The sequence below is a fragment of the Hyaena hyaena genome, unplaced genomic scaffold (assembly GCF_003009895.1).
Source record: "Hyaena hyaena isolate Hyena2069 unplaced genomic scaffold, ASM300989v1 scaffold_655, whole genome shotgun sequence".
Lineage (NCBI taxonomy): Eukaryota > Metazoa > Chordata > Mammalia > Carnivora > Hyaenidae > Hyaena > Hyaena hyaena.
Window position 1 is genome coordinate 27,390 of NW_024081289.1, and position 15,261 is coordinate 42,650.

At 37.8% G+C, this 15,261-nt stretch overlaps 1 protein-coding gene across 1 annotated transcript in view; it reads left to right on the plus strand.

The window, feature by feature from the left end:
• PRIM1 (DNA primase subunit 1) overlaps nt 1-15,261 on the plus strand; it is a 24,222-nt gene that overhangs the window by 5,491 nt on the left and 3,470 nt on the right. The window contains exons 4-12 of the mRNA XM_039216810.1: nt 2,624-2,730; nt 2,802-2,875; nt 3,734-3,870; nt 4,243-4,301; nt 5,646-5,755; nt 6,476-6,564; nt 6,724-6,865; nt 9,086-9,155; nt 10,154-10,242. Of these exons, the coding sequence (XP_039072741.1) occupies nt 2,624-2,730; nt 2,802-2,875; nt 3,734-3,870; nt 4,243-4,301; nt 5,646-5,755; nt 6,476-6,564; nt 6,724-6,865; nt 9,086-9,155; nt 10,154-10,242 (877 nt within the window). The remainder of the gene's footprint in view (nt 1-2,623; nt 2,731-2,801; nt 2,876-3,733; nt 3,871-4,242; nt 4,302-5,645; nt 5,756-6,475; nt 6,565-6,723; nt 6,866-9,085; nt 9,156-10,153; nt 10,243-15,261) is intronic.

Consider the following 15,261-nt stretch of genomic DNA (forward strand, 5'->3'; position numbering starts at 1 on the left):
TTTTAATGTTTTTTATTTATTTCTAGGAGAGAGAGAGAGACCGTGTGAGCAGGGGAGGGTCAGAGAGAGAGGGAGTCACAGACTGAAACAGGCTCCAGGCTCTGAGCTGGCAGTCAGCACAGAGCCCGACGCGGGGCTCGAACCCACAAACTGTGAGATCATGACCTAAGCGAAAGTCAGACGCCCAACCGCTAAGCCACCCAGGCGCCCCGCTGCTATTGTATTTTAATTTCCAAGAACTTTTTTTTCATTGATATGTCTTATCTGAGGATATCAGTAATAGTTGTTTTTTTAAATTTTCTTCTGTTGTACAGTCTTGTTTTCTCAAAGTTGCTTTTTTTCCTGTTTTTTCCCCCTCTTAGAGGCTTTCCTCATAAGTCTGTAATTTCTTACATATTGCTTATATTTAAAAATAGAGTAGTAAAGAGGGCTCCTTCCTGGGTTGCTCAGTAAAGGATCCAACTTCAGCTCAGGTCATGATTTCACAGTTCATGAGTTCGAGCCCTGTGTGGCTCTGTGGTAACAGCCTGGAGCTTACTTCAGATTCTGTGTCTCCCTCTCTCTCTGCCTTTCCCCCACTCATGCTCTGTCTCTCTCTTTCTCTCTCTCTCAAAACTAAATAAACATTTAAAAAATAGAGTACTAAAAAAGCTGACTGGAAGTTCTATATACATGGCTGAGATTTCTTTATTACAAGGTGATCTGGCTTGGTCATCTTTTTGGGAGGAAGCTCTGATGTCAGTTTCTCTAGATCTTTGCTTGAATGAAAACTCCACTAGCACAGAGATCTGTTTTGATCACTGATCTATATTCCTAGAGCCTTTAACAGTGCCTGACATTCCTGTTCAGATTCCTCAGCTAGGAGTCTTCTGGTCTCCTCCCTGGGTGGCAGTGATAGGGTATAGATGTGGGGGAAGAGGGCTGGGTCTCAACTTTCCACATGTAAATGTCCACTTAATCCCCTGTATATCAGTACAACACATCTTTCTCCACCTGTATCTGTTGTTCCTGCCCCCCATCCCAGTCCAGAAACCCACTGTTTGAGGTTCTCCAGATAATAATTTAGGTGTTTTTGCAGTCACCTAGCTCTGCAGAGTTAATGGAGGAATCTGGGGAACTGCTTCATAAATAGAGTTTTAACCAGTTCTCTTATTTTTAGTCTTAGCTTTACCACCACCACTACCACCACCTCCCCCCCTCACACACACACACTTACTCCAGAGATACCCATTGTGACCAGAGTTTTTTAGGGATGCTGAGGTGTAAATTGGGTTGCTTTTTATCTTTCTTTACTGAGAGCTGAAGATTCAGCCCTTATGGGGGCGCCTGAGTGGCTCAGTCGGTTGAGCATCTGACTTCGGCTCAATTCATGACCTCACGGTTCGAGTGGGTTCGAGCCCCGTGTTGGGCTCTGTGCTGACTGCTAGCTCAGAACCTGGAGCCTGTTTCAGATTCTGTGTTTCCCTCTCTCTCTGACCCTCCCCTGCTCATGCTGTCTCTCTCAGAAATAAATAAAACATTAAAAAAAAAAAAAGATTCAGCTCTTATGGGTATCCTTATAAAAATTGTGGTGGTATTTTCCCCTAAAGACATGCCTTTTTTTTTTTTTTTAATATTTATTTTTGAGAGAGAGAGCGCACGCGCCCGCGAGTGGGAGGGGGACAGGGGCACCAGGGACAGAGGATCCAAAGTGGGCTCCACACTGATAGCAGTGAGCCCATTGTGGGGCTCAAACTCACAAACCATGGTATCATGACCTGAGCCAAAGTTGGACGCTCAACTGACTAAGCCGCCCAGACTCAGAAATGCCCCAAGACATGCCTTTCATAAGAAAATCTTTACTATCACTTTTGTGCATGTTTAGAAGAGCAAGATAAGTATCTGTATTCAGTCTGCCTTCTATATCTGGTGATCTATAACCTCAAAGGAGGCTATTTACAGCATAAGCCAAAGGCTCAGTTTGAACTAATTGAGATCTTTGGGATTATTGAAAATTTTTATTATTTTTTTAAAGATTTTTATTTTAAGTAATCACTACACCCAACGAGAGACTTGAAGTCACAACCCTGAGATGGAGTTGCATGCTCTACTGACTGAGCCAGCCAGGCACTCCTATTGAAAAATTGTAAATACTTTTTGTTACTTATATGTCCAGTTACAATTAAAGGTCCTTAAAACAGCTTGCAATAGGGCATTAATTATTTGTATGTGCTTTTTTCCTTATCAGAATCCTAAAAATGTATTATTATGATTTTTAATAACAAATATTTGTTATTCAAAGTTGCATGTCAATTATATCTCAGTAGAACTGAAAAAAATATTTATGGCAATATAGATTTATCAAAACTTGTTTTAAGTAAATGTATACTGTCATCAATTCTGGATGCACAGAATCCAAATTTATGAACTTTAACTGAAATAGAATTGGCATGGTATTAGGGTTCGCTCGTTTCTCCTTGGCCACTTTTTTTGTGTGGGTGGAAAGTAGCATAATTGGCAGCATGACAGCTCTTATAGAAACTGATGGATATTTTTGGTTTGGATTTTTTGTTTGTTTTCTGTTATATATATATTTATTTACTTAAAATACTTTAAAAATATATATTTTTTTCTCTACTTATAGCCCAATCAACACAATACAGTGAAGCTGGGAGCTTTCCAGGCTCAGGAAAAAGAATTGGTGTTTGACATTGACATGACAGACTATGACGATGTGAGGAGATGTTGTAGGTAAGTGCTACATGCCTTGCTGGTAGGGTGGGTGATATCACTAACAGTGAGTAATGATGCCTCTGCTCCAGTTCTGCAGATATATGTTCTAAGTGCTGGACCCTCATGACGATGGCCATACACATAATCGACCGAGCACTGAAGGGCAAGTATTGGCAGTGCCTGAGTGGGGTCAAATGCAAGAATCTATTTTCCTCTGAATATTTGTCTATCTATACCACTTTATAATCAACTCTCATAAATTTCTAACATGTTTCATTGAAACATATGACCAGAAAATAAAAGATTAGAATAAGATTATAATTTAAATTCTAATAAAGCTGTTGATCAAACCGGTGAGTTTTTTCCCAATTCAGTTATCTGTTGAGCAGCTCTGTCTACTACATACTGCCTTAGGTGAGGGAAAGAAATATGAAAGATAATGATTACCTCACGTAGGTTATGCAGTATAAGAAGAAGACAAATAAAATTGAGGATTATATTTATGTTAAGTAATATGCACAGCATTCCATGGAGATACAGAATAGCAGGAGTGCATACAGGTATGGGAAAAGACTGAATCAGAAAAGGCTTCCTAGAAAAGATGATGGTAAAGATGATAATGATATTAAAAATAGCCAACTCTTGTTCTCATTTCTGCAGTACATATACTAAAAATAGCTAATTCTTATATAGGGTGCTTATTATGTACCAGGCACTGTTCTAAACACTTTAAATTTATTAACTGTTTTAATATCCCTACACTGGGTCTTTAATGATAAATGGCACTTGTTCAGGGAGAGAAACGGAAATGATGGGGCATGAAGAAATTCTTGGTAGAGACCAGAATAGAGAGACCATGAAGGCAAAAGCATAGAGGACACAGAAAACTACAAATAATTCAGTATAGTTAATGTGAGTACATGTGCATAAGAGGTAAAAGTGAAGCTAAGGAAGTAAGCAAGAACCAGGAGTTTATAAATTTATTTCTAGATTTTAAAACCTATTATTTCTCCCTCTTCAGAGGACTTTGGATTTAAGCATCGTCTCTGGGTATATTCTGGAAGGAGAGGTGTTCATTGTTGGGTCTGTGATGAATCAGTTAGAAAATTGTCCTCTGCAGTACGTTCTGGGATAGTTGAGTACTTGAGTCTTGTAAAGGTAAGATCTTAATGATAATTTACATTTCTTTGTTTGCTAGATGTTACCAAGCCTGAAATGTTTAGTGACAAAATTAAACTTTTATAGAATCCACATTCCAGAGTAGATTATCTTACCAGCAAATCAAATAATTGTAGTAGCTACATTTTTTAAGATCTTTGTGGCAGAAGGAAAATTACTTTTCTGGTTCAATTATGTCAAGTAAAGGTAACCCAGAAAGTTACAAGTATTGAGACTATAGAAAATAGCATCTAAACTTTTAGATGTTGACAGGTTTTTTTTTTAACCAGTAGCTTTAGAACACATTAAAGACATTTTAAAATTATTTCATATACTTTATTTCATATACTTTTTTGATGGTTTATTTTTCAGGGTGGTCAAGACGTTAAAAAGAAAGTCCACCTAAGTGAAAAAATTCACCCTTTTGTCAGGTCTGTTGGAAAAGACTATGCAGTTTAAGTTGTGTCTGGTTTACTTGCATGTGCCTTTAGAATTGCCTTGTTAATCAATTTTCCCTACTGGGATAGCACTTTACAGTGATAATAATGATACAATGTATATAATGACACAATGAATACTTCATGCTGCAGTATTCATGATAGTTGTTTTACAAATGTTCTCATTGGTTTAACAATAACTTCATGAGGGACATGATGGTATCTCCATTTACAGATGAAGAAAGTGGGATTTGAAAAGACTGTATAATTTGCTTGGCACCACACAAGTAACTATTATTCAGGATTCATATCCTGGTCTGCCTGATTTCAAAACCCATACTCTTCCCACTGAATTCACTACTTCTCTGCGTGAAAAGAGCATTGCATTAAGAATAAGAATCTCTAGGGGCGCCTGGGTGGCTCAGTCGGCTAAGCGTCCGACTTGGGCTCAAGTCATGATCTCACGGTTCGCGGGTTTGAGTCCTGCGTCGGGCTCTGTGCTGACAGCTAGCTCAGAGCCTAGAGCCTGCTTCAGATTCTGTATATCCTCTCTCTCTGACCCTCCCCTGCTCACGCTGCCTCTCTCTCTCAGAGAAATAAATAAAACATAAAAAAAAAATTTTTAAAGAATAAGAATCTCTATTCTGCAACTTACTGAGACCTTAATAAAATATTAGAGCCTCTGTTTCCTGTATTTAACTCTATGATGGGAAAAACAACATCTCCTATCTCAGAGTTGTGGCAAAGATTAAATGAAACAGTAGATGTGAAGTCTGCAAAATGCTAAGCACTATATAATTGTTGAGATGTTAAAGCAAGTAATTCAGAGTTAGAAACATATACTCTATCCCACATTCTACTATTATTATGTTGTCTTGGCGTGGTTGCTGTCTTCCTTTTATGATGCTATTAAACTTCTAAGTTGTAGAGTTTAAGAAATAAACATTTCTTGGGACCCCTGAGTGGCTCAGTCGGTTAAGCATCCAATTCTTGATCTCAGTTCAGATATTGATCTCAGGGTTGTAAATTTAAGCCTGTGAAGCCTACTTTAAAAAAAAAAGTAAACATTTCTTGAATATCTATTCTAAGCCAGGTACTATCTACAGTAGGTTCTTACCCCTTAGAATGTCTTAGTTAACTCTCATAACCCTGCAAAGGGGTATTATCCCCATTTTACATAGCTAAACTCTATTTGTATTTTTCTGATTAGACTGATACATGCTCATTTAAAAAAATTTTTTTTCAGTAGAAGTAAACACTAGCTATCCAAATAGCAACAAATGCTATGCAGTGTATTGCAGTATATGTATTAGGACTTTGTTATTGTTATTCCTACAGAAAATCTATAAACATAATAAAAAAATACTTTGAAGACTATGCTCTAGTTGATCAAGATATTCTTGAAAATAAAGAAAGCTGGGATAAGATCTTACCCCTTGTTCCTGAAAATATCCTTTCCCAAGACCATTTCCATGTGAGCTACATATGTTTATCTAGGATATTAATAAATGTGTTCTGCCTGTATATTCTCATGTACTTTTATAAATTTAATCTTTTTACATAAAACATCTGTTTTTCTGCATTTTAGTATCTCTAGTCTGGAATATAATAAAAAATGAGGCCATTTCAGAAAGAAATTTCCTCATTTTGGAAGTTGATCCTCATAGAATTAATGGATTCTTAAAACAATGCTGAATCATGTAGTCAAAATATGTACAGACCTCAGAAAGCTTTTATATTAAACCTGGCATTTATTTTGGCATTCTTTCTGTTATATCAGTATATTTTTACAGAGGAATGTTTTAAGGATATGTGTTCAATTAGTATTTGCATTTTAGAGGGGCACCTTGGTGGCTTAGTCATTTAAGCATCCGACTATCAATTTTGGCTCAAGTCATGATCTCATAGTTTTGTACATTCAAGCCCTGCATCAGGCTCTGTGCTCGCAGTGTGGAGCCTACTTGGGATTCTCTCTCTCTATCTCTCCCCCACTCATGCTGTCTCTGTCTCTCTCAAGACAAATAAATAAACTTAAAAATATATATATTTGCATTTTAGAAAACAATAATTACTTCCTAGTAAACTTTCAATTATCCTTGTAACATATACTGAAAATAAGTTGTTCATTGATATGTCCTAAACATGTGTGTTCCTTAATGACTCCTCACCAATTCATGAGAAACTTCAGCAAAACTTCCACAGGTATCACAATTCACTTCAGCGTTGGGAGTATTTGAAGAAAGCCATCAGCTCTCAGGTATATTCCATCGAAATCTCTGTTATAAATATAATAATGTAATTCTTAATTGTTTTTGCTTAGTAAGTTAAAGATCATTGAAAATCATTTTTAACCACTTTTAAAGAAATCTTCAACAGTTCTTACTGATCCTCATGCTAGACTTGTACCTGCTTTTAGGATAATACAAAAAACGACAAATGTGGACCCTGGCTTGAGTGGGAGATCATGCTCCAGTACTGTTTTCCACGGCTGGATATCAATGTTAGCAAAGGAATCAATCATTTGCTGAAGAGCCCTTTTAGTGTTCATCCTAAAACAGGTACAATGTAAAGAAAGTAAAGAAAATTAGAAGGAAAATGAAAGTTTTAATTGTTGATTAGTACCTACCGGATGAGTTTCCACTACATAAATAATTTTCATCTGGGTTTCTGAGGTTCGGTGTTAGAATTCTAGAGGAACTTAGAAATCACGGGACAATATTTCTTACTGTACAGATGAGAAGACAGTGGTCCAACAGGTTAACGAGACTTGTCTGCAGTCATAAAACAAATTGTGGCAGAGCTAGGAACAGAACTCAGTTCTTAAACCACAAATTTCTATGCTATTCCCACTATGCTTCCTCCCTCAGTTCTCTCTCCACAGTTTTAACTTTCCTCCTTCACATTTTTCTTTTTCTTTTTCTTTTTTCTTTTTTTTAATTTCTGAGAAAGAGACAGCACGAGCAGGGGAGGGTCAGAGAGAGAGGGAGATACAGAATCCAAAACACGCTCCAGGCTCTGAGCTAGCTGTCAGCACAGTGCCTGACGCGGGGCTCGAACCCACAAACCGCAAGATCATGACCTGAGCCAAAACCCGATGCTTAACCGACTGAGCCACCCAGGCGCCCCACCTCCTTCACATTTTTCTTAGGTGTTTTGATGGAATGAAACTGACTTTAAAATAGATATAAAGGTGGCTATATTGATCTAAACTTTGCTTTATCCAACCAGGAGACATATGTAGTTACACATAGTTGTCCTTTTTAGAACTAATATCCAATAAATAATCAATAATCCAACCTTCCACTTGCTGTGGGATATTAGCCAAACTACTCTCTGTGCCTTAGTTTTCTCATCTGAAATAGAGATAATAATAGTACCTACTTTAGTGGGTTATTGTAAAGATCTAAAATGTAAAGGGCCTGGGGCGCCTGGGTGGCTTAGTCGGTTAAGCGTCCGACTTTCGCTTAGGTCATGATCTCGCGGTTCGTGGGGTCGGGCTCTGTGCTGACTGCCAGCTCAGAGCCTGGAGCCTGTTTCAGAGTCTGTGACTCCCTCTCTCTCTGACCCTCCCCTGCTCACGCTCTCTCTCTCTCTCCTAGAAATAAATAAAAATATTAAATAAATAAATAAATAAAATGTAAAGGGCCTAATAAAGTGTCCGTCACACATTCAATTCTCCCAAATTGCCTAGTTTCCTTTAATAATCTATAATAATTCTCTAATCCATATATTTGCATAGCTCCTTTTCAAGCCTGTCAACTCTGTTTTCAGCTTCTTTTGGTAATAAGTTTAATATTTCTTAATATATTTTTTAACTTAATTCTAAAACTTTAGTGGGTATAGGGCGCCTGGGTGGCTCAGTCAGTTGGGCGTCCAACTTCGGCTCAGGTCATGATCTCACAGTTCATGGGTTCAAGCCCCGCATCGGGCTCCGTGCTGACAGCTAGTTCAGAGCCTGGAGCCTGTTTCAGATTCTGTGTCTCCCTCTCTCTCTGACCCTCCCCTCTTCATGCTGTCTCTCTCTCTCAGAAATAAATAAAAAACATTAAAAATTTTTTTTTAATAAAAATAAAAAAACTTTTAAAAATAAGCAAATAAAACTTTAGTGGGTATCCCCTTATTCTAAAATTCAGTTTTGGTAAATCATTATATTCATAGGTGTATACATTTTGATTATATCATTTCTCCATTAAGTAGCTGCAGTCTTTACTCTGTCTTCAATCAGCAACTCTCAGTTCTCTTAATCATCTTAACTTGTTATTTACCTGGCATTCTTTAGATTCATTATCTCATTTTTGAGATGTGATGAATTTAATGTGGTATCCCAGTTGTGGATATTGTAAAAGGATAGTATAATGCTATCTATTTTATTCCCAAAATGCTTTCTAAAGATGCCCAACATATAGGTGTCTGTTCTGATCTCAACAAATCAAAATAATGAAATGAACTGTTTTTATCTCTGTTGTTTCATTTTCAGAACTCACTAAATCTGATATTATTCTGTACTTCTATATAAAAGGATATTAGGAAGAAGGAGATAGAAATAAAAGTAGAGATGAGAGCACTATGTGTTAGCTCAACAGTCTTTCATACCTTTTTTTTTTTAAGAGAAATAAAAGATGCAGCTAGTGTGGAAGTAATTTTCAACTACTGATTTTAACAGATAAGTCTAACCCTTATTCTAAGCCTTAGATTAAAATTTAGCTAAAATAACACATAGGAGAGAGCCCATAATCTGTATTTCACAGTCATCAGTTTATAACTTTTGGTTCTTACAGGTCGCATTTCTGTGCCTATTGATTTACAAAAAGTGGATCAGTTTGATCCATTTACTGTTCCAACCATAAGGTATGTTCCAGATCATTGATCATTCCTTTTTTGTTTGTGATTGGTTCCTGAATTTGAAGTAGATTGGATTAGATCCTGTCCAGAGAAGTAGCTGCTCTGACACTATATGACGATGCCCTAGTAAAGCAGCATTTTCTAGTGAGTTACACAGAACACAAGCTGCTGTTCTCTAATGAAAAGATTATAAGTTCACGGGCGCCTGGGTGGCTCAGTTGGTTAGGCATCCAACTGTTGGTTTTCGGCCCAGGTCATAATCTCATGGTTCAGGAGTTCAAGCCCTGTGTTGGGCTCTGCTCTGACAGCACAGAGTCTGCTTGGGATACTCTCTCTCCCTCCCTCTCTCTCTGACTCTCCCCTGCTCACACTCTTTCTCTCAAAATAAACATTAAAAAAAAAAAAGATTATAAGTTTGGAAAATAACCACTTAAATAAGTAGTTCTTCATTGTAAGATTTCCCAGTTTTTATTATGCTAATATGCATAGAAAACTCCATGCATATTAATGATTGTGATTTTTAGAATATCCCAAATTTAGGGGCGCCTGGGTGGCTTAGTCGGTTAAGCGTCCGACTTTCGCTTAGGTCATGATCTCGCGGTTCGTGGGTTCGAGCCCCGCGTCGGGCTCTGTGCTGACTGCCAGCTCAGAGCCTGGAGCCTGTTTCAGTCTGTGACTCCCTCTCTCTCTGACCCTCCCCTGTTCACGCTGTCTTTCTCTCTCTCTCCTAGAAATAAATAAAAATCTTTAAAAAAAAAAAAAAAAAGATTATCCCAAATTTAGTTGGTCATACAATTTTTTCACCAAAAGTCTTGTAGGATTTATGTGCTGTCATACACTGGGTAATGTTGACCAAGAACCAACTTTAAAATTCTCTTATTCTTGGGCAATTGCCTGGCTCATTTGGTATATGACTCTTGATCTTGGGATTGTGAGTTCAAGCCCGATATTGAGCATAGAGTTAAATAAAAAGAGGGAAAATTCTCTTATTCTGTTATTTGTAGCTCCATCTGCCATGAATTGGATACCATTTCCACTAATGAGGGAAAGGAGAAAAACGAAGCTGAATCTGATATCAAACATAGAACCAGAGGTATGTCAATATACTGCAGTCTCACTTTAATATAAGTTTTTTATATAGACCCCCTTCTATCAGTCCAGTAATTCATTTTCCTTGGATTTAGCCCAGAATGGATTGATGTTTATCCTGAAACCAGTTCAGTAACAAATGTCATAGCAATGTTTTTGTTCTTTCTTTCGTCAGTTGCTCAAATGATGCTGTTGAATACAATTTGAGTTAATAGATATTTACTAAGCAACATCTAAATGCCACAATCTATACTTATAAGATTATATTGTCAATTGGTCTGGATGATTGTTTGACTCTTACAGTCTTAGTTTCAACAGCTATTGCTTTAACACCCAGTATGTATATGGTACTTTTGTTCTTTGTTTTTGATGTATCCTGATTAGTGTTATGATAAATATAGATCTAAACTTGATGGGGCGCCTGGGTGGCTTAGTCGGTTAAGCGTCCGACTTTCACTTAGGTCATGATCTCGCGGTTCGTGGGTTCGAGCCCCGTGTCGGGCTCTGTGCTGACAGCCAGCTCAGAGCCTGGAGCCTGTTTCAGTCTGTGACTCCCTCTCTCTCTGACCCTCCCCTGCTCACGCTGTCTCTCTCTCTCTCCTAGAAATAAAAAAAAAAAAAAAAAAAATTTAAACTTGAACTGTATATTCGAGAATATAAAGGAGGTAGAGAATTTATAAATCTTCCGGCTAATAGAGGTCAAACCTTCATATAACAACACCCAAGTAACATCCTATAGCAACAGAGCCAATAGAACTTTCTGGGATGATAGAAATGTAATGCACTACCCAATGTGGTACTCACTATCCACATGTGGCATAATCCACTTGAATAGTCAGAAACTGGATTTTCAATTTCTTTGTTTTTGTTTGTTGTTTTTTAAGTATGCTGCACACCAAGTGCAGAGCTTGAACTCAAAACCATGAGATCCAAGACCTGAGCTGAGATCAAGAGTTGGATGCTGGGGGTACCTGGGTGACTCAGTTGGTTGAGCATCTGACTTCGGCTCAGTTCATGATCTCACAGTTTGTGAGTTCAAGCCCATCGGGCTCTCTGCTATCAGCACAGAGCCAACTTCAGATCCTCTGTCCCCCGCCTTGTTCTGCCCTTCACCTGCTTGCTCGCTCGCTCTCTCTCTCTCAAAAGTAAATAAAAATTAAAAAAAAAAAAAAAAAGAGTTGGATGCTTAACTGACTAAGCCACCCAGGTGCCCCTCAATTTCATTTCATTTTAAATAGCCACATGTAGCTAGTATAATGGACAGTGCAGATCTGTGATCTCTGATTGGCTTTTCTTAGTCAAATTTTGCTACCCTTCTTTCAAAACCGAAGCTCAAATATCACTTCATTTAAAAAAAAACAAAAAACACTTCATCTATTCCAGCTCTAACATTGTAGATTCCACTATTAATGTTTGTAGAATGATTACAAACATTCAAATTAAAGTATTTGAGGGGCACCTGGGTGGCTGAGTCAGTTGAACGTCTGACTCTTGATTTCAGCCCAGGTTATGATCTCACAATTCATGGGTTTAAGTCCCATATCAGATTCGCGCTAGCAGTGCAGAGCCTGATTGGGATTCTCTCTCTCTTTCTGCCCCTCCTGTGTACTCTCTCTCACAAAATAAATAAATAAACTTTTTAAAAAACAATAAAAATGGGGCGCCTGGGTGGCTCGGTCGGTTAAGCATCCGACTTCGGCTCAGGTCATGATCTTGCAGCTTATGGGTTCGAGCCTCATGTCAGGCTCTGTACTGACAGCTCGGAGCCTGGAGCCTGCTTCAGATTCTGTGTCTCCCTCTCTCTGCCCCTTCCCCACTCATGCTCTGTCTCTCAAAAATAAACATTTAAAAAAAATTTTTTTTTTTTTTAATTTATTTCTAGGAGAGAGAGATAGACAGCGTGAACAGGGGAGGGTCAGAGAGAGAGGGAGACACAGACTCCAAAACAGGCTCCAGGCTCTGAGCTGGCAGTCAGCACAGAGCCCGATGCGGGGCTCGAACCCACGATCCGCGAGATCATGACCTAAGCGAAAGTCGGACGCTTAACCGACTAAGCCACCCAGGCGCCCCTAGAATAAAAAATTCATTTGAAGGGCTGGAAAAGAAAAGATAAGATTTTCCAGAAAGTAGTACAAAAAAGACAAGTTTTTGTTACTGTTATTTTAAGGAGGAAAAAGAGAAGAATGGTTCAGGAGGTCTAATACCTGACTATGGGAGTTTCAGAAAAAGAACAACCAGGGAGGGAAAAAATATCAAAACTATATAGGAAACCATCCCAGAAATGAATGCTTTATTGAACAAGGTCAGCATAATAAGAAAATGGACCTACACCAAAGCACATTATTTTGAAATTTCAGAACACTGAGAGTTAAGAAAATATCTTAAGAGCTTTCTGACCCCTTCCTTTTCCTCTCCCCCAAAAAAGCCACAGACCTAGAAAGAATGGCCTAGGATTTCTAAACAATGGAAGTGTTCATTTGTTAGAAATAGGTTCTGGAAAAGAAAAAGGTTTTGACATTCAAGAAGATTGAGAGGTCAGAATAAAGGTAGGGAGCTGCTATTTTTTCCAATCTGTTAGTACTATTTTTCTCCTTTTAACAACATATATATATTACTTTAACACAATTTTTTAAATTTATTATTGTCTCTTGATGGACACCTTTTTCTTTTGTACAGAGATTTTAAAGAGAAATTTTCTAATAAATATAACCAAAAGTGAACTAAACTGCCTCTATCATTTCAAGTATTCATAAGTAGCCTAATAGCCATTAGTCAGGGGTGCTTCAGAGATGATGGGAGGTTAGAACAGGTGAAATGTAAGTTCCTTATTATCTCTTTAGTTTCTGTGATTTTTAAGCCTTTGTCCTTTTTCACAGCAGTACCATTTGTTCTGCCTTTCTTCCAAACTCCAGGAATGTTCTCTACTCTCTGACTACCTAATTACTTGTTTCTAAGACCTACTTCATAGCCACCTCAGTCAACCTTGATTGGTGTGAATTCTTTGAACTTAGAATTATCCATATGCCTGTTTGGCCTTTAATTATATATTGTTTCTATTACTGCATATAGGACCTGGTTTTCTTGTTCATTTAAAAACTTCTTGATACCAAAGAGTTTAGCTTATACATTTTTAGAATTTAGTATAGTGCTTAATATATAATAGTCAGTAAATATTTAAATAATTATTGAGTGCTTATTATATATTCTACCATGGTGAAATAAACATAGACCGATGGGGTGCCTGGGTGGCTCAGTCGGTTAAGTGTCCAACTTCGGCTCAGGTCATGATCTCACGGTTCATGGGTTCCAACCCCACATCGGGCTCTGTGCTGACTGCCAGCTCAGAGCCTGGAGCCTGTTTCAGATTCTGTGTCTCCCTCTCTCTCTGACCCTCCCCTGCTCACGCTGTCTCTCTCTCTCTCTCAGAAATAAATAAAACATTAAAAAAAGTTTTTTTAAACATATAGACCTATCCCCAAGGAGCTTAGAATCCTTAATTAAAGGTTTAAAGTACTATGTAGTTGATCCCAAACTAAACTGTTTCTTTGGTATACATTTATTATTATAAGAAAATTTATATATAAATATGTAGGACAAAATATAATGTACTTTTATAATTGCCACAGTTTAGGTATTCATCCTTAATATTCTCACCAAGATTTCCTTTTCTAGTCCCAAGTACATCAAACAGGTTTACTAAAAAAATTTTTAAGTATAGTTTCTTTTTTTTTTACTCTTTTTTATGAACTGTTATGAGGATTTTCCACGCAGACATAGCATGCTATGAAAATCCAAATCTCATCTTGTTCTCAATCAGATTTTCTCCCCTATTGGGTATTCTAGATTGTATAATTAAACTGATTATTAAGATTCTGTATTCAAAATTTTGTTGTGTACATTTTTTTGATTTTTATAAATCAAAAAATAAAAGATTTTTTTTAATGAATTTTTTTAAGTCAAAGAATACTTATACTTAAGGCACTATGACTACAAACTTGATTGTCTCCAAGTAGAATGACCCTGACTTTACTTTCTTAATCTTTGCTCTGTTAAGAAGACTGTTTACTGAAGCCACAATTTCTTTTTTTTTTAATATTAATTTATTTTTGAGAGAGAGAGAACAAGTGAAGGAGGTATAGAGAAAGAGGGACAGAAGATCCAAAGCAAGCTCTGTGCTGACAGCAGAGCTGGATGAAGGGCTTGAACTCATAAACCATGAGACCATGAACTGAGCAGAAGTCTGAGGCTTAACTGACTGAGCCACCCAGGCACTCCAGTGAAGCCGTAATTTCTAAAGAAACGAATGTTGTATGAGACTTAACATAGACCACTAGACTATGTTGGTCTAATATTTAGAAAGCCTGACTACTAAAGTAGATGTGTATGTGTAGTTGGGATATTTTAGAGCAGCACTCTCTTAATACAGTAGCCACGTATGGCTATTAAGCACTTGAAATGTGGCTTAGAATAGGGGAGCCTGGGTGGCTCAGCTGGACTCAATTTTGATTCAGGTCATGATCTCACAGCTCATGAGGCTGAGCCCCTCATCAGGCTCTGTGCTGACATCTCAGAGCCTGCTTGAGATTCAATCTCTCCATCTCTCTGCCCCCACTTGTGTTCTCTCTCTTAAAAAAAAAAAAAAATTAAAGGGGTACCTGGGTAGCTCAGTTGATTAAGCATCTGACCTTGGTACAGGTCATGATCTTGCTGTTTGAGAATTCAACCCTCTCATTGGGCTCTGTGCTGACAGCTCAGAGCCTGGAGCCTGCTTCAGATTCTGTGTCTCCCCCTCTTTCTGCCTCTTGCCTGCTCACACTCTGCCTCTCTATCTCTCAAAAATAAATAAATATTAAAAATTTTTTTAATTTAAAAACAAATTTTATTTATTTTTTTTTAATGTTTTATTTATTTCTAGGAGAGAGAGAGAGAGAGACAGCGTGAGCAGGGGAGGGTCAGAGAGAGAGGGAGTCACAGACTGAAACAGGCTCCAGGCTCTGAGCTGGCAGTCAGCACAGAGCCTGAC